Below are 27982 nucleotides of genomic sequence, written 5' to 3' on the forward strand. Positions count from 1 at the left end.
CTTTGGGAGGTACAGCTAAGATGACGAACATCATTCATTTGTCCTGTTCTCTCTCTTCCAGTTGGAAGGTTCATAAATCAGAAGGTTGCTCAGTGAGTGTAAAATTAGGGTAAAGTTGACTGGATGTGTATGTTTAATATGCTTATTAGATCCAGCTGACTGATGAATTGCCTGTTTCACTGAAGTACCACCATTACTGCAGGTGTCACTGTCCCTCAAGGACCCTCCCTACCCAGTTCCCAAGAAATGGGCCTCAGTATCATTAAAACCTTAGGGAAATTCTGTGCCTCCATTGTTATGACGTTGCAGGGCCTGATACAATATAGATCAACAGAGTGAGATCTAGCTTCGTTGTCCTCAAAATCCACTTTGGAGAATAACATTCTGTGAAGCCTTGAGTTCCCTGTTGTATGAGACTCATCTGCTATTCAGACCTAGACTCAACGGAGGTTAGGTACGGTTAACCTGATTTCCCTCTGTGTGTTTGTGTTGGTGTGTGGTTCTTACAACTCAGTGGCTCATCAATAAGGGCACTAGAATGGAGTGTAGCGAGACTTCATATTTACATTCTTTTTTTTTTTTTTTAAAGATTGGCACCTGAGTTAATAACTGTTGCCAATCTTTTTTTTTTTTCTTTCTGCTTTTTCTCCCCAAATCCCCCCAGTACGTAGTTGTATATTTTAGTTGTGGGTCCTTCTTGTTGTGGGACGTGGGACGCTGCCTCAACGTGGACTGATGAGTGGTGCCATGTCCGCGCCCAGGATCCAAACCAGCAAAACCTTGGGCCACGGGCAGCAGAATGCGCAAACTTAACCACTAAGCCACGGGTCTGGCCCCCTTTTTTTTTTTTGAGGAAGGTTAGCCCTGAGCTATCTACTGCCAATCTTCCTCTTTTTGCTGAGGAAGACTGGCCCTGAGCTAACATCGTGCCCATCTTCCTCTATTTTATACGTGGGACACCTACCACAGCATGGCTTTTGCCAAGTGGTCCCATGTCCGCACCTGGGATCTGAACCCGAGAACCCTGGGCCGCCGAGAAGTGGAACATGCGAACTTAACCACTGCGCCACTGGGCCAGCCCCCGTGTTTACATTCTTACCAGCATTCCACTTCAGGAAAATTGTGTCCTTCTTCAAAGTCCAGCTTAAATATCACCTCCTTTAGTAGACCCCTAGTGCACCCTCCCCATTCCCAGGCAAAGTGAATTATTTTCTTCTCTGTGATCCCACAGAAATTTTCACGCTATTACTTCTGCTTCTGTCACTTTGTACCTGATAATAAGTGATCTAGTTGTCAAGTGTGAGCCTTAGTTTTCTCATTTATCTTATTCATCTTTGTATTCTTGGTCCCCATCAAAGAGCATAGCATATAATTGATCTTAGTAAGTTTCTTGGATGAATTAATAAGTATGTCTTTCCGGATGAGCAATGTAGGTCATCAAACCATATCTGGCCCCCATCTGTTTTTATCAATAAAGTCTTGTTGGATCACATTCACACTCATTTAGTTGTATACTATCTACTTTCATGATCCACCCGTGGAACTGAGTACTTGTGACAGAGACTGTATAGTCCACAAACCTAAAATATTTACTGTTTGGCCCTTTACAGAAATATCTTGCTGATGCCCTGGTCTAGACGTCTCTTTACTTCCACTCGACATTGCTAGATAAAGGCTGAAAATGTCTTAGTCGCTGGTTGTCACTTATCTAGATTTTTAAAATAAGTAATACAGCATTCTTTTTAGTCTGTCAAGTTACTACAAAGGTAATAAATTCCAGCAGCATTTGATTGCAATCTTGAGGATAATACTCTGGTATTATTGAACACCTCATTGAAGCTGGGTGTCTGCTAAATCATGTCAATACCGCATTCGCAAGTCATCATTTTGTTGTCATATTTGAGGGACCTCAATGGAAAGTGGGATAGAAAGAGTCCCATTATACCTGGCTAAATGATAAAACATCTAGCTTCATTTCAGTTAAAATTAGAGGAAGTAGAAGATTATTTCTAGAGGTTTATAAAACAGGTTATGTGGCAGTTAAATGCATGAAAATATTTTTCTCATACCTGTTCTTTGAGTAGCCTAATAATAGAGTTTTGGTCTCTAGACTTGCAAAGCAATGGGCCTTTGTTCAGACAAGGTTAAGAAGAGAAAATTAAGCACTATCAGTTTTCTACTCATGAATTCTAAAGATTGTTATTCTAAGTTTATATGTTGCTATTAGCACATTGCCTGACTCAGAACATGCCTTAAAAAAATATTTGTTGAATTAACATCCTGGCAGGTAGAACCTGGCTTTTCGAAATCTTTACAGGAATCACTTATTATTAATATATTTGCATTAAGTCTTTATACATTTGGAAGTAGTAAATTTTTTCATTGCTCAGAGGAGCATGGTTACATCTAGCTGAGATTTATAAATAAGACTTGATAAAGACCATACAAGTAGAGTAACCATTGAAGGACCTTGAGGAAAAAAAGGACAGATGAAGGCGTATAAGGCAGGGATATGGCATTAACAGACACTGGCACACAGAAGGTGAATTTAAAGGACTGGGCCTGTCCCAGCCTGCCTGAAGCAGTTTGTTTATGCAGGCTAGAGTGGTGGCATGTACAACTGCACAGGTAGGTTAAGTCTATAGTTCTAGAATGTAAATACCTTAGATACCTTACCACATTACTAGGAAACCACAAGATGTTTGAATAGAGGAATGAAAAGGAAAAGCTTAGGTTTGGGAAAGACAAATTAGGAGACACTGTGAGGTGACACCCTCCAAGGAGGAACCATAGACAATGGCAGGAAAAATGCTACAAGAGCCCTTGACACATAAGTCAACTAGATACAGGGGAAGAAAATGAGGAGGTCAAAACTGATCACAGAGTTTCTAACGTCAGAAAATATGTTCTTGTCATTAATTGAAAATAATAAATCAGAAACATTATGGGAGAAAGAGAACTAACTCATTTTTAACGGAGGAGGTTATGAGCTCAGGAAAGAAGCCAGGGCTGGGTGGCAGATTTGGGAGTCCCCATAATAAAGGAAGAAGTAGTCAAGAGTCTAATTGCAGTGAGCTTAAGGAGAATGCAGTCCAAGAAAAGACCTTAGCATGTATCTATTAGGAGACCATTTATTACCTTTGAAAATGAAGACCAGGTCGCCAGAGCTTAAAGCTAAGGCACCCAACCTGAGGGTTCAGACTTCTACTTGCTTGTGACAGTAGTACCGGAGAGATTTCAAAACGCCTAGTGGAAATTTTACATAAAGTTAAATAACTAAACAAACCAACAAAAATGACACTTTTTTTCTTTTGCTGAAATCTTACCAACCTAATATTGCTTTTTATGCACACTGGAAGTTTTGATGTGCTTAAAGATGTATTTGATTGATTTAAAGTGGGGAAGTGCATTATTACTTAGTCTTCCCTCTTCGGCCTTTTGAAAGCATTCATTTAAGCGTTCCTTGGAACACACTTTGGTAAAAGTATGAGATAATGGTGTGAGGTTGCCTAGCAGCAGGGTCTGTCATGGGCCGAATCAGGCTTTTAGTCCCAAGATGTCCAAATCACTGTAACACTAATAGGTTACGGAATGTTTCCATGTCCATTGTCTCATCTGGTCCTCTTGCCACTCATTAAAACACCTCTCAGTGAACTCTAATTCAGAAAATAATTAGGTAGTCTCCTTTTCAACTTTGCACAGTCCTAACCATTAAGAGTTGCTTTAGGATTGGTCTGGAAGAATATGGCACTTTCTTTTCTTTGGCTTCTATTAAGAAAACTGAGGGGGCAGGCCCAGTGGTGCAGCGGTTAAGTTTGCACGTTCTGCTTCTCAGCGGCCCGGAGTTGGCTGGTTCGGATCCCTGGTGCGGACATGGCACCGCCTGGCAAAAGCTATGCTGTGTTAGGCTTCCCACGCATAAAGTAGAGGAAGATGGGCATGGCTGTTAGCTCAGGGCCAGTCTTCCTCAGCAAAAAGAGGAGGATTGGCAGTAGTTAGCTCAGGGTTAATCTTCCTCAAAAAAAAAAAAAATTGAAAATCTGGTTTTTTCTAATGTCCATTAGTGAAATCCCCTCAGAAGGCATTTGTGCCATGTCTGTGGATTTTTTTAATGTGTATGTGACGCATCTGTGGCAATTCAGTTACCCAAAGAGTAATGATGCAAATATCCATAATAAATATCTGAGGCTAGAAGTAGATTTTGACATGGACATATTTCTGACTCTCGTATTTCATTATGTACACTTAAAGGAATTGGTTATTGTAATCTGAGTATCACTAAAATTATGAAAAACTCATTGCTAAAAATCCTTAGAATGTTCGCCAATATTCTGTGCTCCTTTAGAACTTTGAACATAGACTCCTAAATGAGAAGTGCGTGTGCACTTCGTGTTTTCTAAGTATGTGTGTTTGGAAATTTCTCCTGATATAAACAAAATTATACACAAAATTAACCCGCTTATGTTCGAGGTTAATTGAACACTTTCTTAAGAGGACTATTCTCTATACACTTCATGCCAGAAAGTTGCTGGAATATTTTTTTTTAATTTTAAAAAGATAGGGACATACGGGGCCAGCCCAGTGGCACAGCAGTTAAGTTCGCGCGCTATACTTTGGTGGCCCGGGGTTCACCAGTTTGCATCCCCGGCACAGACCTCTTTTCCACTCATCAAGCCATGCTGTGGCAGATGTCCCACGTATGAAATAGAGGAAGATGGGCACAGATGCTAGCTCGGGGCCAGTCTTCCTCAGCAGAATGAGGAGGATTGGTGGCAGATGTTAGCTCAGGGCTAATCTTCCTCAAAAAAAAAAAAAAGATAAAGACATACAGAGACCAACAAACAATTAGGAAGGAGTAGTTTCACACACACATATGCATCAAATTTAAACCACCCTTTGTTAATCATCTCAAGTAACTGGATATGCTGAAACATAACACCGAACAGCATCCTTTGCTAAATAGCTCCAGGTAGAGACTTGTCCAGGGGGAATAAGTGCCACCCGTGGAATCCAGTTCCTACATTGGACATTGAACTCCGCCCACAAAGCTTCTCCTCTGATTGGTTTTTGGCATTGTGTGTCCCCATCCCCCAGCAGCTGCTGCCCTTTAGAGTGCCAGCATCACTCAAAGAGGCAAAGATCATTCAGCTCCAAACACTAAGGAGATTTTAGCATCTTCCACATCCTGAGAGGCCAGCTAAGTTGTGCCCCAGCCTAACTTCGAAGAGAGAGCTTTCAAAGATATAAATGTTTTATAGCTGAGCTACTGTTTGAGGAGTCTCCCCCATGTTCTGCCCTTCTCTGTCCCAGGACTGGTCAAAGGCCATTAGCAAGAGAGACCAGAAGGGGAAGTTGTAACCGTCACTTTCTCCCTAAATCTCCTAGACTCTCAGGGGTGGTGTTACACTGGACTTGGGAGATAAGGGGGAACTGGGCTGGGCTCCTGTCAGAAGGCACTAAAACCAAAGGCAACAAAGACATGGAGAACAGAGCCCAGGCATTTGAAGCAAAGAGCTGGAGCCAGAGAAGGAACAAAAGGAAAGTCATGTTGGTCCCTACTTTGAATGTAAAAGATGATTTGATAGTGTTTATTCTTGCTTATTTTGTTCATTCCAAGGTATTTGAAGCTAAAACTCTTTGTGATAACTATTAGGCCTTTGTCCAACAGGACCTCTTCTGGCTTAATTGAGTGTTCCTCAGTATTGCTATGTTTTCTGTATCTTAAAAAAGAAAGCACTCATTATTTTCTTTTACAGTTAGGAATTGAGGCAAACCCCCTACATTCAGAGATGCACTGACTTTTGACTCATGGCTTTCAAAAAATGATAATAATCGGTCTTTTTCACATATGTGTATGTCCTAGATGGTGCCAAAGCTCCCACATCACTAAGGGCATCCAGTTCATTGGTGATGCAAGGAGGAAAAATTAAGCGGAAGTTTGTGGATCTGGGGTAAGCACTTCGTGATATAAAAAGCAAGCCATCTGTAAAAGAAGGATTAAAGGAGAAAATGTCGCCTTCCCCTTTCTGACTGTGTGCTGTCATTATAGGGCACCTTTGCGAAGGAATTCCAACAAGGGAAAGAAATGGAAAGAAAAAGAAGCCAATAGGTTTTCTCCAGGTAGCAGGTACAGGTGGGCGATTCAGAACCCAGATTTATCTCTGTATCTAAACTTTCTGGCCACCTCCCATTGTTAACCAAAATCAATGGTCAGTATCTTTGAGCTGAAGTCATAAACCTAGAGGTGAGATGAGAGAAAAATTGTACAGTCTGTATTTGTCTTACTCCAGTTATAGCCTACACCTGGCCTTGGGTATGGCCATTGGCTTAATTACAGAATTACGGTCACATGAACAGTTTCAATAAATGTTTATCTAAATACAGCGTAAACATATCTGTGTGATACATCTGTTAGATATATTTCAGGTTTTTTGTCTGGCTACCCACAGTACTAGTGTCTTCTCTTTTTGTTCAGTCCGAAAGGGGAATTTTGCATTTAAGTACCTTGTTGGCTTTCAAGACTGTTCTGTCCACATGCATGTAAGAATGACAGCGTCTCTTGTCGGACTCAGCTGTCTGATTGACTTTTGCAGGCCCTGTCAACAATGCTTACTGTTCAGTAAGGACTTTCCTATGGAGAAGTGAGGTTTGTACAGCGTGTTGTCAAGTTTCCCCAATTTTATTGTGAGATTACATAATTTTAAACTTAGGTTTGTATAGGGAGACAGTAAAGCATAGAGCTCTGAAGTCTGACTGCCTAGGTTTGAATCAGAGCTCTCCCAGTTACACCCCTTACAATCACGGACAAGTTATTTAGCCTCTGTTTTCTCATATGTGAAATGAGAATAATAACAGGACCTATCTCATAACATCAGTATAAGGATTAAATGAGTTTTCACGTAAAACATTTAAAATGGTACCTGGCACATAGGAGGTATTCAAAAATAATAATAAGGTAAAAATTTGCTCGTCGTTATCATTTGAAAGTTACAAGGAAGTTTTCTATTTATCATCTCATTTGATCTTTACAGTTAGATTGAGAGGGCAGATAATAGTACCATACTTGATTGATAAAGAACTTTACCTTCATAGAATTTAACTGATTAGCCCAGGGTTATGCAACAGGCAATTAATGGCAGTTAGCTGGGGCTTGTGCTTCCTGTCTAGATGTCTTTCCAACACTCCATGTCACCTCTTGTGCATCTAATGACATTTATATTTCTTCATGAAATTTGGGATTCATCTCAATAGCATAGAATAAGGAAGAAACATACAAAGTGCTAAGTAAGAATAAACAACTGTAAAATTGTTTGGAGACCACTTATCCATTTTATAGGTTGTCCCCTGCTGTTTCCTTTTTTTCTTTTTCTCTTTTCTGGCATCAACGTGAGAAAAAATTATACCTTCTCCCTGGGATTATAGAAGAATGGGTTGGGGGATGAGAGGAGAAAATTCCCAAATTAATTATTTTTGTTAGTCTAGGTTTCCTTTATGCTGTACAGTGGAGAAAGGGTAGAAAGCTCTCTATATTGAGCACAAAAATCTCAGGAAAAATAAGGCTATAATGTAACTCAAAAGCGACTTAACTTTGTGTAGTTTTGGAGTGAGAAATATAAAACAGTCTACTCTGTGCCTTAAAATTAAGAATAGAAAACTGTTAAATATACTCAAGAAAAAAACAACAACAAATAATGTAACTGTTTAAGAGAGAGAGAGATGCCCAAATACACAATGGGACAATGGGAGAGTAGCTTGGACACTTGTGAAGTGGCACTCTCCTCTCTTTGGTCCCTGGACTTCTGAGTCACTACCTCTAACCTTTAAGCCTCCACCCTAGAAGGGATGTCAGCACAGGCATCCAGCAGAGGGTAGAAGATTGGACTAAATTTCGTCATCATACCCAGACAGTATCACCTCCTTGTATAAATTCCAGGTGGAAAACAAGCAAATCTTGGTTCTGTTGGTGAGTGCTCACCTTTCCCTAGGCAGAACCGTGGCTAGTCAGGGGAGGGCTGCTGTCAGCACGTGGCTTAACCACAGCTAATGACAGCTTTTGAACCAGTAGCCAGCCAGGCGTCTAGCTAGGCTGCCTAGTGAGCTCTGTATTTGTAAAACACTAACTCTGCTTCGGTAGTCACATATAGTTCCATGTGTACCAATGTGACCAAATAGTTTTCTGTTACAACCATAATTTTATAATTATTTGTAATTCCAGAGGACTTTTGACAGGACTGAAAGGAATTCATGTAACTGAAATAGTAAAAAAACAGGGAAGAAGAGGGAATTTTTCTGTTTCAAAAAAATAACTTTTTGAGGGGCTGGCCCCGTGGCCGAGTGGTTAAATTCGCGCGCTCTGCTACAGGCAGCCCAGTGTTTCGTTGGTTCAAATCCTGGGCATGGACATGGCACTGCTCATCAAACCACGCTGAGGCAGCGTCCCACATGCCACAACTAGAAGGACCCACAACGAAGAATATACAACGATGTACCGGGGGGCTTTGGGGAGAAAAAGGGAAAGAATAAAATCTTTAAAAAACAAAATAACTTTTTGAGCTGTCACAGTAATTGGTTAACACTAATCAAATCTAATGACAGCCTATGTTCTCCTGTGTCAATTGATCATGGGCCCAGAACCTTATAAAACATATTCCAGGAAGAACAGTTACTGCCCAATAGCATCCTAATGCACTTGAGTTGGTTTCACAGGGCCCCTGAATGTAGTTGGCGATAAGTACCATCAGCTGCAGGGTCCCACGGCGATTGTGAAGAACTCAGAGGAAACTCATCCCCCTGTGAGGCTTTCTCAGAGAAAGGAAGGCGTGATTCACGGACTGAGTTAGTAATCTTATCTCTTAGGCTTTTCATCTGGTTCTTATAAGGTTGTGATGAGGTCATAGTATCAGTTATAACCCGAGTCTGTTAAACTTTAAAGAGGCAAGACATTGCTGAATTGGGTCTTGGTTTTAGTTTGTGGGGGTTTTTCCCCCAAAGAGTAAAGAGTTTATGGTATTTCTTGGGGAGACATCATGACTGAAATACGTGACCAACATGAAACAAATAGATGAAGTTAAAATAATAATAGTAAATAAACTTTACAAAGAAATATGTTTTGGTTCTGTCCTTTTAAAATACGTGTTCAGTGAACATTCTGATTTAAACAGGTAATATAGTACTATGATTACAAAAGCAGGAAACATTTAGTTGTCAGAGCTTGTTCATCCCTTAAAGTACACACTGAAGAGTAAAATAAAATATGATCCTAAATTCTAGAGTAGACAGCCACTGATGTCAGTGGAGTGTCTACTTTGGAGCTCTGTGGGAGAAGCTCCCAGTTCAGTCGCTGAATGGAGAGACGTGTGAGCAGATAGTGTATCTCAGAACAGGGCGAGGTGGTGGCATGTGGGAAACTCACAGGGAAGGGAGATGGCACTTCTCTGTGGAAGTGAATCTGCATTCACCTTAGAAGTGTTAAGAGTGGAAAAAACAGTGAGCTGGAATCTAAGTATTCATCCTGACTTTGCCATAGGTGAGGTGGACTAAAACTACTGATCTCTAATTCCCCACCCATCTCTGTCTGCACTGTCCAGTATGGTAGCCTCTAGTCAGGTGTGGCTCTTGAGCGCTTGAAATGTGGCTAGTCTATATTGAGCTGTGTTGTAGATGAAAATGCATACTGACTTTCAAAGACTCGGTATTAAAAAAAAGAATGTGAAATATCTTAGTAATAATTTTATAATACTGATTACATGTTGAAATAATTTTTGAAGTAAATAAAATATATTATAAAAATTAATTTTACCTCTTTTTTTTTATGTGGCCACTAGAAAATTTTATTTTACATATGTAGTTCATATTATATGTCTCTTGGACAGTATTGATCTATAAGATTCTATGAAAAACAAGTACTCTTGATTTCTAACTCATTATTTACTTGGTCTATAAATTAGTACATATTCATTTGTTTGTTTATTCTTTTTTATCTGTATGTACTCCTCTTTGTTCCAAATATAATTTGTTTATATACAAAACTACATATGATATAGCAATATAATTTACATAAAAAGTAAATTGGATAGGGAAAAATAAGATGAAGGAAAAAGTAGGGTTGGTACTTAAAATAGAACGTCTTCAACAATACCTTCATAGTAAATATCACAGTGGCCTTCAGTAAGAGCCAAAAGCATAATGTCAAAATGGTTAAGAGCCTGGATTCAAATCCCAGCTCTACCACTTATCGTTTTGGGTGAGTTACTAAACCTCTCTGTGCCTCAGTTTCCTCATCTGTGAGATGGAAACATATACATACCTCTTCAGGTCTTTGCGAGGACTGAAAGAATCACATTTAAGCACATTTTAAGTCCTTAATAAATAGAAACAGCTATCAATATCATTAAGATTTAAAGCAATTCTGATGGCAGGGATGTAAAACAAAGTGTTCTCCGTATGCATTTTGCTGGCTGTCTCGTTCATCCGAGGGTGACTTTGGTAATATCTTGAAGAATGAATAGACAGTGTGGATTATAGTTCAGACAGCCCTTTGTAGATGTTTCTCTCAAAGAAGCTTTAGATAAATTATGGCGTTTCTGTGAGTTTGAGATCATACCATGACAAGTACCTGGAGGGCAGCTCTGCCCTGTTGCTGCCCCTGAGCTGGAGTAGAAACACACTGACCTTTCAGAAGAGCCAAGGAGCAGGATGAGCACATGTGCATGAGGGAGAAATGCTACTCCTCTGCCTAAGCCTGGCCCACAGAGGCACATCAGAGAGGAGCCAACATTTTCCTTAAAAAATGATGTTTAAAAAATGCACTTGTAAATGGCTGACAGAGAATGGCCCTTAGCGAATGGCAGAATAATTTGAGCCTTTGAATCTGGACAGTTTTAAAGCAAGCGTTACTGAGCTACTGTGTGGCCATGAACAGTGATGACAAAAACTCAGTGAAGGTCCTGTGGAATGCTTAACTTTGGCAGTATAACTTATATAGGTTCTCCCCTTCACTTGAGATTTTTAATGTCTAAAGGTAGCTTTGTTCTTAAAAAGAAGATTATTTGGGTTATAAATTAAGAGTAATTTATTAAAGTCTCCAACTTTAAAACCTAGCTATTTTTGAGTTTCAGTTCAACTTACAAATCTTGTCATTTTGTTTAAACATCTAGTTAAATTATATATAACATAAAAGCAGTCATTTTCTTAGAGACCTTTGAATAATGCTAGCTTAACCTCAGTAGAGCAGAATTATTTCCCCATAATTGTCTCCCCTGTTCTTAGCTGCATTTATAAGTTTAATCTATTCCATTTTCTTTGTAAATACTTCCCAATGCCTAAAACCTGATAAACTTACATTCCTAAGAAGTCAACACTTTTTTATACTTTAAAAAACTCTCAAAAACCTAATAGGTTAAAATGATAACTGTAGTGATGCTCAGCATCCCAGTATTCTTATCAATGTGGTTATTTTGCATCTTAATCAGTTAAATATATCAAGATAGAATCAATAGACAAATTTCTCTCTCAGATTTCTAATACGCATTTTCGTAAGTCCTGAGCAATATATTTATTATTCCTAAACTTAACATTTTTATTTTGATAACATGAATTTTATTTAAATGACCATCTTGCTATTTCATTTTAAACCTTCCCAGTATGGGGAGACTCATTAAGGGAACAATTTCTCCATTTCAAATGAGTATGGAGGAGGAAGAAAATATCTTTTTCCCTCTACCCTCCTAGGTTCTCTGGCTGGAGCCTTGTTAATCAGACTTACAAAAGACAGATTAACAAGGAAAAAGCATACAAATGTATTTAATATGTTTTATGTGATACAGAAGCATTCATAAGGAAATGAAGCCTCCAAGAAGGAGTTAAGCCTGAGCACTTTTATACTAGGTTTCATGAAGAGTGGAAAGTGGTGGAAAAATGTGACAGGACAAAAGGGTATAAGCTAAGGGTAGTAAACTGGGAGAAAGTTAGCATGGCCTGTTCCTTCATTCAGATTCCTCTTGGTGTCCCTCCATCTATAGAGATAAGGATGCTCCTTTCCTCCTATAGAGAGGACGCCTCTCACATGAGCGTCTAATGACCTGCTTCAGGGGAGATGGGAGAGGTCAGAGAGCCCTTCCTGCATCTGTTATTTGTCAAATTCCTCAGCTTAAAATATTTGCTATGCCAGGGTGCTGTATTTTGGGGTAGCGTCTCCTGATCCCTGTCGTAAGTTAAGGCTGAACGCTCTACAGTGACCATCTCAGATGGTCTGTTGGTTATAGAATTGAGATTTAGACCGTAACTCAAGATCTGGAAGGAGGATGTGTTTCTTCAGGGTGATTGGCCTGAGCTGAAGGTGGACATCTGCCTGTGATAGCTGTTATCTGTTAGGGTCTCCAAGCTCCCTGCAGAAGGGGCTGGCTTTACAACCTCAGTCTCCTTGGTGGATGCTAGAACCTTACAGAATCACTTCATCTGATTTGAGTAAATGGAAGTCTGCAACTCTTCCTCTGGTTGCACCTAACTTTCTTCATTTAACCTTCTTTTTACCACCTGCTTGAATTCTATATTCTGTTTATACTTTTTCTGTTCTGGCAGTTTCTGAAATCCTAATTACATTTTGATGACATATAATTAGATTCTGAATACTTCATACACCTTGCATTCAAAGTTAAAACAAACCAAAAGAATCATCATGGAATGTTTACTTGAGCAATTTAATTTTGGGGTGCTAACCTCCGGTAAACTGATTTCAAGATATATGTAAATGAGTAAATTGCTCTATAGAGTTATTAACTATAAACCATTTAAATGCCAGGAAACAGTTACTATCTGAGCCCCCCGCACCCCCCATGACATTTTAGGAGTATGAAGACTTAATTTCAAGCCATTCTTTCTCCCTTTTCCTAACAATAAAAGAATCAGGCATCTAGCTGTGATTTGTGATTCTGTTTTTTTCCCCAGAAATAATAGAGAGCCATCAGTGTACAAGCTAAAAAAAAAGAAGGTGAAGGAAGTACAGAACACATACCTGTTTTGATCCTCTAGAAATTATTTTTAGATCCATTAAGTATTCATTTCTACCAATCTTGATTTTTCAAGGAGATTATTAAGATCTGTACAGATCTTATGCACCTTAGCCCATAACCTGCCCTTACAGTCAAAAGAGTTAAGAAGGGAAGGAGGGAGGGAAGAAAGGAAGGAAGGCTGGGTGGAGGGAAGGGCAGATTTTATGTTATTCTTAACAAATTTTTCCATAAAGCAAAACAGACTATAAGAGAGGTCAGTAATAGAAAAACTGTTACCAAACTCTCTCTGCTCCTTTTTTATGCACAAGAGTTCAGTTTATCCAGAAAGAAATTGGTATTTATTTTAGAAAGCATGTCTGGTAAGCTGATGGGTCTATAATTTTAAAGTAATGGAGAGTTTGCTTTTTTAAATGAATATTCTGTAGTCTAGGTCCAAGCAAATGGAAGCATACCACTGTTCACTTCTTTAAGGATACTAGGAAACAAACAGAGGTTACGTCAGTTCATGGAGTTTTAGAGTCAAGGATGCACAAGGAAATGAGGGGAGCAGGATACAGCCTCAGCAGGGGCACAGCCAGACCTCCTGGAGAACTGGAGAATAATCTTCAAAATACCCCAGAACCTGGTGCTTTGCAGCGGTGAGGACAGTGGTTGTCTTCTTAGAAGTGGGTTTTCATTGCCTTCTACGTGGCTGTTCCTCTGTTGCTTCCATTATCTTGGTGTGTGAAGCTGGAGAAGAAAGCCTCTGGCTATCACCTGAGGCTGAGCTTCCCTCATGTCGTTCTTCATACACACACTGTGGCCTCTGGACCACTGTGGCCTCTGTCTTCAATGCTAGATGTCCAAGTCCATGTGGAATTATTAATCTTGACTATTTTCCTGGCAGTGAGAATTTTATGAATGAGTTTAATTAGATGTGGTCTTCAGATTTTGTTTGAAATGTTGCCTGGCCAAGATTTGAACTACCTAAAGTCTTTTTCAAATAAAGCATTAGAGTGACAACAATTAGGCAACAATATTCTTATTTCCTGCCTATTAAAAAAAAATGGTAGAGGTAGTTCTAAAAGCATTGTTACAAAGGCATTCACTTGAGAGTAGGACAAGATAGTCATGCTGTCATTAATTGTGACCTATTTATAAACCTTAAAACAGTACCCATATATTTAAGCACTGACATACCTTATTTGAATTATGGATGGAACTCCTAAAAAATTTCTCATGTTACTTTGATTAATTGATTCAGAATTGTATAACCAAAGGGGAAAATAATCATGGCGTCCAGTTTATCCTAAATATGCCCAACTGTAAGAATGTGGGACTACAGAGAAAATATTTTTATGTTTGTGCATAATTAGAGCTTTCTAAGCATTTTTACTGGAATCTGGGACCTGAGCTAAAAGATAAGCCTTAGAAGTTAAATTGTGACTGGATAGATAGTGAGCACTGCAGAGGGATTTACCTCCCCAGAGGTTATGTGGTTACATTACAAGGAGCGAGGTTCGGGAGAGGGAGATGAGACACAGCTGCACGGAGACATTCCCAAGGTTGTAAAGCTGGAGACATTAGTCTTATCTCCCCCTAACTACATATATTGCTTTCCAAAGGATAAGAACCCAGGATCCTTCCCAAGTTGAATTTGTTTACACTAAAGAGATAAGATTTCTCTCCCTCAATCTGGGTGGTGGGGGTAGGGAGGCAGCTGTCCCTCTCCTCTTTGACCATCCAGATGCACATTTTTTAGATTCCTTACTTACAGTGTAGACCAATTATAGGATGACAGCTGGTTCTCATTGTGTCACCCTGGAGAGAGAAAATTAGGGTATGGGGAACGAGCACAGTCATTTTCTGTAGGTAAATAAGAACCTATTCTGCTCCAGAGACCTCCTGTTTGCATTCAGGATAATATTAATAAATATGGATATTAAAAACTGTAAGAGTCAGTTCAGACATGGGCTAAAATATAGATTTCAGGTCACCTCCTCCCTTTCTCTCCCCCAAATTCTAATTCCATGAACCTGGTGCTCAAGAATCTGTATTTGAATAGCTGCCACAGATGATTCTTCTCAGACTTGTTTGGGAAACACTGCACTGGTCCATGACCCAGGAATAAAAAGCTCTTCTTACAGAAGACCATCCGCCTGTGCTGGCGTGCTTTCTCCAGTTCAGTTATTATACTCACCTCCACCTCCTGATTTTAAGTAGGTGGATTTAAGGATATAAAATTTTTTTTTAGCTTCAACTTTAGGATGAACATTGAAGGTTGACACATCTCTGGTTGGTCTTTCTCTATTATCCTTGCAGACTCCTTTGTTTTTCTAAAAAAAAGAAAGACATCATTAAAATCATCACATCTTCTGGAATCTTTAGAGTGACCAACAATTTTATTCACCCAACCTATGATCTCAATGTTCTACCAAAACTTCACTGACTTCTCCAATCTCTTTAGTTATCATTCTTATAATCCCTTTACATTTGTAAACTGCTTTACAGTTTGCAAGATGCTTTTATGTTTGTTGTCCCATTTGATTCTCACAATAATCTTTGGAAATGAACAGGATTTGTTAGGAGTTAAGCTATTTATGTAAATTTGAGATATAATATTTCAAAATAATTGAAATGAGATGTGAGAAGATTGAAATTCAGTATAGATGTGGGACATAAGTTGTCTAGCTGTGGTATTGAGGCACTTTTAATTGAAAGAGGATCTCTTTGTTGTTAATGACATCAACAGCTAACGAATAATAGGTGTTGCCTCAGTTATCATTTGGGCATGCTGAGAGTGACCTCTTCCAAGATGCACAGAAACTACTGCCCATTCCTGCCTCAGCTCCTGATAATTATTTTTCTTTAACCAAAAGATAAATATAAATATGCAAGTACTTGCATTAAAAATAGCTATTTTCAAACTGTGTTCCTCAGATGACTTTGAATCCTTTGTATGTTAAGCAATGAGTATAGACCTTTACACTTTTACAGTTTTCAATGCACTTTCACACATATTATCTTGTTTAATTCTTAATGACCACATATGAGATACATAAAATATCCACTCTTTATAGATGAGGAAGTGGAGGATGAGAGGAGGCCCAAGGCCCTGTCCTCAGGAGACAATAGACCCTGGGCTCCAAGTAGGATCTTAGGACTTCAGGTCTACTGCTCCTCCTCTGCAAAGGCGCTAAGACTGTGATGAAAAACCAGGAAGGTGTGTGTTCTGTTTAAAGTATCGTAAGCCCTGAAATTTCCACGTTATTTAAATGCTTCATTTTCTAAATTCTGAAACTCTTGGAAACATGAGTTCAGAGGACGCCAGGAAAGAGTGCTGTTACGAGCTAATGTCACTAGCAGTGAGGCTCTGATATGTGACCCAAATAAAGGAAATGCTGTGATGATTAACCTAATAGCAGCTCCTAAAGGACCGTGCCCCTCCCTCATTGTAATTCATGCACCTACATGTATTATAGGCTCATTTCATAAACATTCGCCATGACAAAAGCGATACGAAAAAGTTGATCATTGTTGTAGAATCCATTTAGATGCAAAGAAGATAACTATTAAGATTCATGTCCTAGTCAAAAGTGCAAAATTTTTACTCGATCTGTTGTGTAGAACAGTTTCTCAAACTGTTACTTGGAAGTATATTCAAGTCCCTTCGGAATTCATCAAGTTTTACACCTGTGCTTTCTTTGTCTAACACGCCCATTCTCTCCATAAAACAGGATCTTCAGGAGCAGGCTGGAGTACTGGAAGCCGAAGCCATCCTCCTCAGCTCAGGCCTCCACTCGCTCACCTTGCTTGCCTTTCCTGTGGTTTAATGAAAGCCGGAAAGGATCCTATTCCTTCAGGAATCTGCCTTCATCTGCAAGTCCCCTTCAGCCTTCTCCTGAGACTCTAATTTCAGATAAAAAGGGGTCTAAGGTAGAAAACACATGGATTTAAAAAGCAAACAAGAAAACCCCAAATCCTTCCTCCTCTCCAGTCTTTGGAAAGCATTCTCAACTTGTGTGTGCACTTTGGATCCGAGCAGCCAGTGTGATAACACTGCAGTAAACAGTGCATGGTATTTCTTGTGTGGGGAAAAGAAAGCCTCGTTTAACCATCACCTTCCTTAATACTGTTCCATTCTAGAGTGTGCCTTAATCTTTGATTTGCCTGTCTTTTCACATATTGCTATTTAATCTCAGTTTGACAGTTAAGCCATGCTGGGAAAGATGCATTTGAATCATGGAACAGTGTGATAGATCTGTTTACCAAGTATTCCACTTTAAATTACGTTACAAAACTATTTTTGCTGTGTTCTTCAAGATTTACTGGAAAACAAATAAATTTGAGACTGAATATGTGTTCAATACGTCTAAATGAAACTCTTTAAAACAAACCAGTGCTGACATGGCACCCTTACATATTTCTTCTTTTAAATCAAACTTCCATGTTGAACAACGGTTGTAATTCTGTCACCAAAGTTCTTTAACTTTAGCAGAATTAGGAATTATATGCATGGATGTTATTTGTTCTTAAATGCATGATGGTTATTTCCAGCATGACGCTGCAAACCTTATCTAACATTTTGTTGGAGCACATATGGTGGCTAACTTTCATGTTTGATCTTCTTTTATCTGTGTTCACTTTTCTTTCTCAAACAGAAACGTGTGATTAATGTTACTTGAATTTAATTATTTTCTTGAGATCAACAGCTCACAGGGTTTTGACAGGGTTCCGGGTTGTGTCTCCACTGACAATACCAAATGGTAATGTACTGTGTTAAATGCCCTCCTACTTAAATGGTCCCCTAGCCTAGCTCCGTGTGCTCTGATTTAGTCTCCTCTACTGAAGGAACAGCAACCAACTAAACCCAATGCAAGGGAACCTAATGGGAAACTAACAGTCCAATTCCTAAGGAAGTGGAATATGAAACAAGATGGTGTTGGTCATGTGCTTAAAGTTCCTGGGAAGCCAGTCCTGCTAGAATTATTAGAAAAGAAGTTTTGACAGAAATAGACCACTTTGGCCTTGAAACATTTTCAGTATTGGATCTGATATATGTAAATGTTGTTTGACTGATTCCATCATCTTACACTGAAGAGACTCCAGTTTTGGTTTAAAATGTTTTCATAAATGCAGCTATGTAGTCATTGTGAATTTACTTGACTTTACTATCCACTGAACTCTTTAATGAAGTTCTGGGGAAGTTTCATTTATACATGTCCCCCTCGCCCACCCCCAGGTGGTTCTTTGGAAACGTGTATCTGTTCATGCTGCGGCCTCTTTGGTGCTCTGCTGGTGCTACGTGAGAGTTGTATTTTAGCATGTAACTACTAGTGTAGTGTCAGGCTGTGACCTCCCCGAGAACTCATCATCTTGAAGGTGACATCCAAGAGAGGATCTGCCATTTCCCACAGTCTTTATCGCGGCCAACAGCAAGTGATCCTTCCCCGGGGGTGCTCGAGCTACCTTGCTAATATGGATTGCCATCTGTTCCTAATAGCTCAGCCTCTCCGCACCACCTTGTACTTTTACTTACACTGTTACTCATCACAATTAGAGTCAAAGAAGATAGGCTTATTAATACTACTCCTCTGAGCACTTGCAGAGGATAATGAATGCTGTACCCTTGAAGAGAGATTGAAGAATCACTTCTCCAAAGTACCAATCATTTCATCCAATGGAAAAAGCACCCAGAATTCCCTGTCAACTGCGAAAAGCACAGTGTTCTCAACCGCTGCCTGGTTGAAGGTTGTCACCAAACGAAACATGAATTTCTTCTAAGCTTATTTAAAAATAACTTTTAGAACGTGCAAACACACCTTCCTCTGGTTTACTCACTGAGCTCCTTTAACACTGAGCTTCATTTATTTTTACAGAATTTTACCTTTAGTGACGACTTCAGTCCCAGCAGCACCAGTTCGGCAGACCTGAGTGGCCTAGGAGCAGAACCCAAGACACCAGGGCTCTCTCAGTCCTTAGCACTGTCGTCAGATGAGGTACGCTCATGGCACTTACAACAGAACTGCTTTCTCAGATCATACATTTTATCCGTGGACTATCACCAGGAAAACGTTTGTAGATAGATTTTGCATATAAATCATTGAGGCCACGTTTTCCTATTTGATGTGAAATCTTCATGATTTCCCTTCCTCTCTGTCTCAACACGAAAACAAAGTATTGTTTCTAAGCCCCTTTAAGCTGTCCAGGGACCTCCTCAGCCTTTCTCTGATTTAAGTGGGATGACTCTAAACAGGGGAGTGGAGATGGGAGGCTGGGCAGTTAAAAGCAAAAATAGGGGACAGCTCAGAAATCACATAGGGGTTTCCAGATAATCCGTTCCCTTTCTCCCTCATGTCCCCTGCTATATCACCCCTACCCCAAGATTCTGATAGCCCTCTGAGGAGGGTGTGGCCTCCAATTGAGAATCACTGCAGTGAAGAATGGGGAGGTATGGTTCCCATATGGAAGGAAAACTGGGTGAGAACGACTGATTTAAAAGCCAGGGTCAAATTAGTATTGTAACGAATTCACAGGAGATAAATGTGTACAAGAGAGGCAGGAAATTACATTAGTGACTGACTTAGTACCCCAAGAGATGAACAGAGGAAGGAAATGCCAGTGTTTGGCACGGGGGGTTGGGAGAGTGCACTGTAAGTAAAGATATTTTTGCTTAGATATTTGTTCTTAGTTATTTCTAACAGGATTTTTGTTTTGTAAAACTTTTTTTTCTCTTAAACTTTTCTGCCCATATTCTTCAGGCTTGACAAGATTTTAATTTTATCAAAACTTTGTGCTGTATATGTTGTGTCTTCTGTTTCTATAACACTTTTCTTTTTGATTCCTTTCTTGCTCCCTCACTCAGAGCCTGGATATGATAGATGACGAGGTGAGCCATCAGTGGGCTGTGTGTGGTGGCTTATGTGGTATTGTTTGAACCTTCTTTTCTTTCTTTGCAAATGATTTAAAAGTCAAACAACACAAGAACGCTTTCCTTGTGGTGGAGGATTTCCTTGTGTTAAATAGTTTCACTCTGTGCCCTTGTCTGTATCTTAGTGTAAAAGAGATTCTTGAGTCAAGAGGATCTCCACATTCCACCTCCAGAGTCCCTCAGTTTATCTCCCGTCACCATTACCTTGACACAGTCCATTCTGTTTCACCTCCTTTGCCTTCATCTCGGCTTACCCCATCCCCTCTTCTGTGTCCCCTACATCGCTCCCTGAGGTGACTCCTGTCTCCTCCCAGACCTGTCATCGCCTTCATCTCCTCTCAGCTTAGTGGTTCTAGGAACCAAGCTGCCCTTTGCACTATTGAAAGTTCTGCATTGGACAGAGCCTGAGATGTCGAGTAAACCACTAACTGTTGAGCTTCACCACTTACAAGCTGCAGAATCTTGGACAGATCTGTAGACTCTCTGAGCCTCAGTTTCCTCAGTTATTAAAAGTAGTTATGGATATTACCTGCCCTACCTTCCTCACAGGTTTGCTTGCTGCTCAGATGAAATCATGGCTGTGACATTTCCCCTGAGAATGCTTGAGGACTTAATGCTCTCCTCTTCCAAGTGAAAGATACCTCAGTATTTTATAATGTATTTTTATGTATCTCTAATGTCTCACCAAAGGATAAATGCACAGTGATACATTGCATATCGAGATTAATGAAATAGTTGTTTTCTGCATCTGATAATCTTTCGAAAGTGTTTTAATGTAAAAGCTTGCAACATTAGAGTGTACTTTTCAATATTAAACTTCCTATATTAATAATGCTGCTTTATTTGGGAGAATTTTTAAATTTCCAAATACCTAAAAAATACGTAGGTAATAGCTACATGTGTGTGTTACGTGCACAACTAGAACCATTAGCTTATCGTTTTATGGTTTAAAATATCTATGGCTCTAGTAGGCAAGAAGTTCCTTCTCATAGCATATTATGCTGCACTGAGCCATAGCATTTCGGTCCTTTTAACAACACTGCATAACATTCCTACCTCAGATCCTTGATGATGGACAGTCTCCCAAACACAGTCAGTGTCAGAATCGGGCCGTTCATGAATGGAGTGTGCAGCAGGTTTCTCACTGGCTAATGAGCCTAAATCTGGAGCAGTATGTATCTGAATTCAGTGCCCAAAACATCACTGGAGAGCAACTCCTGCAGTTGGATGGAAATAAACTTAAGGTAAAGAATTACATGTCTGTGTTAGGTTATCAGGTATAATTTGTATTACTCATCATAGCACCTAAAATGTTGTCATTAGATAAGAGCATTCTGCATATCTGAGAGGTAATTCTCATCAACGGTTAGCAGAAAGGATGTTGAATTATTTCTGAGTAGTAAATGAAGTTTTGGAAAGTCGTCAGAGGTTCTAAACCAAACAGTAGGCTGCTGAGGGGAAGAGCTAGGGAATCACTCCATTGCTTCCACCTGACAACACATGGTCCATGTATTAACTCTACTTACATCCTATGTAGTATGAGTTTTAATAATGGCCGATGTGGACTCTCTCATCACATTAGAGTTAAAACCCAGATCCATGAGTCTTCCTTCTTTATTCATTTCTCCTCCACCCCACTCTTCCCAGCACACCACTCGAAAACTGGGATGATGTTCTCCCCAGAATTTTCTTCCCCAAATACATGCAAGCCATGTGTTCCCTCCCCCGCCATCGTACTCTCATTTTCACCTGTCCAGTCCATCTCTTGTAGAGACTGAGGTGGTACCCACCCTTGTGGAAAAAGGGCAAAAGGAGCTTACAGCCAGATCCCCACACCCACCCTCAGCCCCCTGCTGGGCTAACAGCCAGATGAGTATCTCTTGACAGTCTTGAAAAGGTTAGAGATCAATCAATAGCCTGTGAATATGAAGGCCCCATTGACAAGGCTGTCCCTTTTGGGAAGATGGATGCATCCTGCTGTTGATTCTGAAGGTCATGAAACATTTAAAATATGTAACCAACTCCCCTTGTTCTGAATTCAAAGCTCATCCAGCAACCTTCTCATTATAATCAGGCTTCCTTTATAGGTCTGCCTACAGAGAGAGAATGGCTAGTCATGCTGACATGAGCATTCTGGGCCCAGAGACATTTTTGGTCCTCATTGTAAATGAATACATCGCAGAAAGGGAGCCATTTCAATTCTTCCTGCCCTTCCTGGAGCCCTCTGGCAGCAGGTGCCCATTCCTATCTTTTGAAAATAATGATGAGTTTAGCAATACTTTTGCTTGTAAATATCTACAACCCAAAGGTTGGAGAAGCAGAATTCTGTCCTTTTTTCATTCATTCACCCATTAATTCCCAATTCGGAAAGCATTTAGTTAATGAGGTTTAGGGTGTACTGTGCTAGAGACTTCAAATAACAGAAGAACAAATAAAGCTCAGCCCATCAGGTTGTAGATTTTTGGCCCATGTCATCAGCTCTTCGTCAGTTTGTATATCTTCAATTATGTTTAAATTAGCTTTTGAGTTTGAACATATTGTGGTATCACCCCCATCATAAGCAGAGAAGTCATTGGTTTTCAAATTCAGTTTGCTTATGTATTTCCTTCTTAGGCTCTTGGAATGACATCATCCCAGGACCGAGCAGTGGTCAAAAAGAAACTCAAGGAAATGAAGGTGTCTCTAGAGAAGGCTCGGAAGGCTCAAGAGAAAATGGAAAAACAAAGAGAAAAGCTGAGGAGGAAGGAACAAGAGCAAATGCAGAGGAAGTCTAAAAAGACAGAAAAGATGACAGCTGCCGCAGACGGTGCTGGTGAGCAGTAACACGCGCCTTCGCCCAAAGAAGAGAAGTCTTCACCCTTCCTGCCCTGCTCTCCTCTGGAGGATGAAAGAGAAAACTGATGACAGGGGTAATGTGCTCTAGGCAGACGGGGGAACTGTGTGTTGAATAACTGCGTTCTCTGGAATAGAATATACTCTTAATTTTCATCTACTGAAATAGTCCCATGCCACCTTTGGTTTGTTAACAAACCAAGGATCTCATTTTTGAGAGATGCAAAGTAGCTGTGTTTCTTTCTTCTCTTACTTACCACCATCTTGTGTTGTGTGGGATGGGTTGTGTCAGTTGGAGAACCAGCGTGACCCTGCCCAATGGCCACCTGGTGTTGTTAATGGAGCGCCATGAATTTTTGTTATGGGATCCTGAAACTGGGCAATTGCACATATCTGCATGGCCGAGAGCATGACTCTGCCATGAGATCTGGGCAGCAGAATCTACTCCAATGTGTGGGGAAGGTTCCTCCTCATTTCTGTGTCTGGACAGTGAGACAACCCCACTGAGGGCATGTGGGAGCTCTGCCACATAATTACCTACTATGGCAAAAGGCAGGCAAACTCTTCTGCTTGCTGGGCGTCAGAAAGAGAGAAAAGAATTATAGTTATTCGTTAACCCCAGAAGGAAGCAAAAGCCTTTAGACCGTGGATGTGGGTATTACCTTGGAGTTCTAAGGGTAACATTTATCCTCCAGATTTAGCCAAACAAAGAAAAGATCAGACGTTAATGCAGCCGTGGGATATTGGGATCTGTTGTTTACTTTGTGACTGCTGCATGTTCAGTATTTCAGCAACGCTGACACTCACAACACAGTTCCTTTTTCCCTGAACAAATTGAACAGGAAATTGATTTTTAAGGAAACCAGCATTTTCAGGTTTCCTCTCCTGGGGAACATTCTGGCTGATCTTCAGCCTGCCTATGACACAATCAGGAACCCGTCACATATTTTCTACTCGAGATTTCCCAAATGGGCCCAGTTAGTGTTTTAACAAATGTACTTTTAAGAAAAATAGAAAAACCAGTTAGAGAAAATTTAGATTTGAGTAACATTCAACCAGAGAAGCAATTTTATTAAGCACACAGAATCTTCCTGTAAAGGAGAGCTGTCAGTTACATTTTAGAGATGTTTTGGTTTTTCTGAGCCATTCTCTTCCACTTTTTAAAGGTTTCCACTTTATAGTTCAAGTTTGTTTAAGACAGTACACAGGATACAGCCTAGCAATTGAGACAGTTATACTTATTTTAAAGCCAGTATTAAGGATTTCAGTATTCCATCAAACTAATTCAAGTGCAGGAGGCTGGGGCAGAAGGAGGTGGAAATAAACTCATCTTGAGAAATTTCAAATGGTGGGTTGTTTTTTGTTGTTGTTTTGCTTTCTCTGCTCGTGTATCTGGTTCTCTTTGCTGCATTGACTCTAAAAATGAGGTCCTTCACTTTCCAAGGGACGAGTTTCAAGATAAGAGTTGAGGCCAAACGAATTCTTGGACAAGTGTTTTACTTCCTTTACTATGTAGGGAAGGTCTCTGTCCGTATCTTCCACTGGACACGTGATATAAGCAGAGCCTGGGGGAAGACTTTTGAAGGTTACAGATAACAGATAACCTGTTATATAGTCCTGCCCATATAGCTCTATCTTGTATTTTGAACATTGTGATTTTTTTTTTTTGCTTGTCTTAATATCCAAAATCTGGAGTTATCGAAACTAGACAATTTTAATCCTGTTCTTTCCCTAAGGCCTGTTTCCTTTTCAGTGACAGTGTATTATCTCTTAAGCTCCAATCCTTTTGTCACTAGGTACAGGTCATTTATCCGATCTACAGAAACACTGACATAAAGTAACATTGTGTTTTACAATTATCAAAGGCGCTATGTGTGTTTTCCTGTCCATCTTCCTTCGGAGTATGATAATGAAGCTGCCATACTGGACACGGTTAGTATTTGAGATGGTGGTGGTGCTTTGCTCTTTGTTAATATCATGAGAAACAAGGAACCACTATTAATGAACTACAAAATTCAGCAAATCTTTTCTAATATTAAAAGACTAAATTAGTCAAAATCTGGTAATAGTATGCTTGCTATTGTACATTTTTGCCATTTTTGCTTATCTTTGGGAAAAAAGTGATCTGGATCACACTGGAATTTCACTGTATTCATTGTAAGAGTGGAAAGAGAAGGAAGGTTATCTTAAGTTATGTTTACACTTTGGTAATGTTTGAAAATGGATGTATATACTGGAAATGTGTATAAGTCTCAGTCTCTGCACATAATTTATGATCTATTACATTGCATTTTCTTAAGTCTTAGAAGTATTGTTTTTTTAAACTTTATTTGTACACTTCAAATGTTTAGATCAATGACCAACTGACTATATTGTAAATCAACTTCTTATTCCTCAAATCATTTAGTTTACAATTATTTTGATCTTTTAAGTTAAATTATAGTAATTTTAGGTCTTAATGAGTTATTTTTAACATTACTACTTAAAACTGCTGAAATTGTAAGAGGCACTTGATTTGATTGTTCACAAAGAATAAAATGGAAACTGACTGGTAAAAGGGTATGAAAACAAAGTGAAGGGCCTCAGCTCTTATGAACATTTTGTTTTCCTCTTATTTTTTTATTGCCTCTAGTGCATGATGCCTAATCGAGGTTCCAGTGTCTTACACAGTTCCTACTTTAATGCTAGTGGTTTTCAGTGTATGTAGAATTTGACACAGAATTGTTGCTTCATGAATCTTAAAGACCTTGCAGTTTATTTATCAGAAAATGAACAAAAAGTGAATATCTGGTTACTATGAACTATAGTCCCTAAAGGACAGCTCAGTATGACTCTAACAACAGCCAGAAGTGTTTAGGGTACTGGTTATGCTTCGGGGGCAGGAGATGTGTGGCAAGGCCAAGTCATGGTCAGAGAGCGTTGTATGAGCTGAGTGTCTGGGTCATGGTTTTCCATTAAAGGACTTTAGTTTTATAACAGAATTGCTTTATTTAAGACCATCTCCCTTAAAGTAACTCACAGTTTATCTAATAGTTTTCTCATTCTTTTTTTGCCTGACTGCTAAGTCCTTAGTGCTTTCTGAATGAAAAGGTAAATGGAAAAGAAAAGCCTAGGTTTTTTGATATCTTTTCAAATTTACCTTTAATTAAGGATCTACCTGTACTCTATTCTGAAGCTAAGCGTTTAAGGATGAAGTCCAGAAATAAGATGTCCATATTTTCTACTAGAATTATTTCATTATGATGATGGGGGTGGGGAGTAAATTCTCAAAAAAAAGCACTGTTGTGAGAAGTACAAATGTGTTTCAGTGATTCACTCCTGAAAAACAGCCTGGGTATGCAGGCAGTATTGTTTATATTTGTCTTAGGTATTTAAAGTCTCAGGAAATTCAAGCCAGGTCCAAAACACTGGGGAAAAAATAGCACCAGACAGTATGCTAGCATTATTAGAATAACTTAAAGTAGCAGCATTGAATAGACTCAACCAAGAAGTCAGAGGGCAAAGCAGCAGCCTACAGAATCCGTTTCCCCCTGGAAATGAAAGCAACCAGTTCCACTGCGTGGTGCACAGAGGCTCCTTACCTCCTTGTTCGTGGGTGTCTGCGGGTGTGTTGAGGGAAGGGCTGTTACTTGAAGGCTCACATATGTGAGTGTATAGGCCGAGTGCAGCATGTGACTGCTTCCAGATTGACAGAGTGGGGAAGGAAAGAAACATAATGGTTTCCAATCCTTGGTCCTACCCCAATCCCAACTCCAAAACTGCTAGGGATAAGAGGTAAGGTATAAGAACAAGAGGCAACTTCTCAGTAAAGTGCATGCCACTTGTATAGATATACAGAACTACATATGTGTGAATATATCTCCCACCTTGCATACACACATACCGCAATCACATGGCGTAAAACATATATATCGCATATGGAACTTGGTAATGTCGGTTAGGACCCTGAGCAGTAATCATAGCCTTATTGCCACTTTTTGTGTTGTGTATACATTGAATGGCTCATAAGATTTTAAGAGATTTTTTTAATGTAAGTATTTCTACTAAATGCACTTATCCTTCTACATGTTTATATATTTTGGTAAAATTGATTTATTAGATACCTGGTATTTTAGTAAGATAAAATTTCCTCAAATGTTTGGTTAATGCTTTGATGTCAAGATTGCACATTGCTGAGTTGAAGCTCAGATGTTTATGCAGCTTTGGGCATTTTCAACTGCAGACTGCAGTTGCCTTGGCTAAAAATTGCACTGTGTGTTCTTGTGCATTCGCTCATGCTCTAAACTGACATATTTGGTAGGTGTGATGCTTAAGTCACTAACTACTGGCTCTCTGATGGCAGTGTTGCCATCACATGACCATTTATTTACTTCTTTTGTGGAGTGATGGCATGGTTAAGTCATTGCCAAATATAATACAAGTGGATGTGAGCGTGAGTATGTTGTTGGAAGGTGTACACTTCTATTTCTTTCAGATTTTTTATTCACACACCCAGGTTTTCTGTTAAGGATTTACTCTTTCATCCATGAAAGAACAATTGGCCAAAATAAATTACCTTAAAAAGTGGGAATTAAGAGGCACCCCAGCTAGATAACACCTCCCAACAACATCAGATTCAGTTAGTGCTTAGTGAAACCCCTTAAATATATATGTCTATGCTTTCCTTAATATTATTTATGGTCATCACTACTGCTTTTGTATTTTTTAATGGTGTTGCAATTGAACCACTAGTATACCTGCTACATGTTACTAATAAAACTGGCCAGCTGAAAAAAGAAAAAAATAGAATGAATTCTGTTCCGTTGTAAGAAGTGGATTTATTTTCATCTTTCTTTATATATCACTAAAGGAAAACAGTTGTTTGAAAATAATTTTAAGTCCAATAAGTATGGATAGCATGTTATCTGCAACTTTTAATTTGTACATTTTGGTATCTGATCATTTGCATGAAAGAGACAATAGTGCTACGTCTGAATTGTTCTCTTGTGCTTGGTTAATATGTACTTCTCTAGATCGTTCCATTTCCAATGACATTTCTTACTCTTCGGTTTTCAGAGGCATTCAAAGCAAACTATCACAGTGGTCCTTTGTTTTCTGACCAATCTAAAAATACCTGTGATTAAATTTAATTTGTTAGTGTAAATAAATTTCTTGCCAATGAGTATTATTGTTGTTAGACAACGAATGCAATAAAAAGAGAAATACGGAGATCTGTTGGAGTAATTTTTTT

The 27982-nt window shown here is 39.4% G+C and overlaps 1 protein-coding gene across 26 annotated transcripts in view; it reads left to right on the top strand.

Moving 5' to 3' along the window:
• The window catches only part of PPP1R9A (protein phosphatase 1 regulatory subunit 9A), a 314168-nt gene extending 286206 nt beyond the window's left edge, over positions 1–27962 (top strand). For 6 of the 26 annotated variants that reach the window (XM_023639218.2, XM_023639224.2, XM_070265690.1 and 3 more), the window contains 7 exons: positions 5864–5951; positions 6050–6133; positions 16727–16925; positions 18869–18988; positions 19855–19878; positions 20982–21164; positions 22534–27962. In XM_023639218.2, the coding sequence (XP_023494986.1) occupies positions 5864–5951; positions 6050–6133; positions 16727–16925; positions 18869–18988; positions 19855–19878; positions 20982–21164; positions 22534–22743 (908 nt within the window). In that variant the 3' untranslated portion in view covers positions 22744–27962. The remainder of the gene's footprint in view (positions 1–5863; positions 5952–6049; positions 6134–16726; positions 16926–18868; positions 18989–19854; positions 19879–20981; positions 21165–22533) is intronic. The other 20 variants (XM_023639229.2, XM_023639230.2, XM_070265700.1 and 17 more) reach the window with 9 other exon arrangements.
• Positions 27963–27982: the final 20 nt, after the last annotated feature.

The sequence above is a fragment of the Equus caballus genome, chromosome 4, assembly GCF_041296265.1.
Source record: "Equus caballus isolate H_3958 breed thoroughbred chromosome 4, TB-T2T, whole genome shotgun sequence".
Lineage (NCBI taxonomy): Eukaryota > Metazoa > Chordata > Mammalia > Perissodactyla > Equidae > Equus > Equus caballus.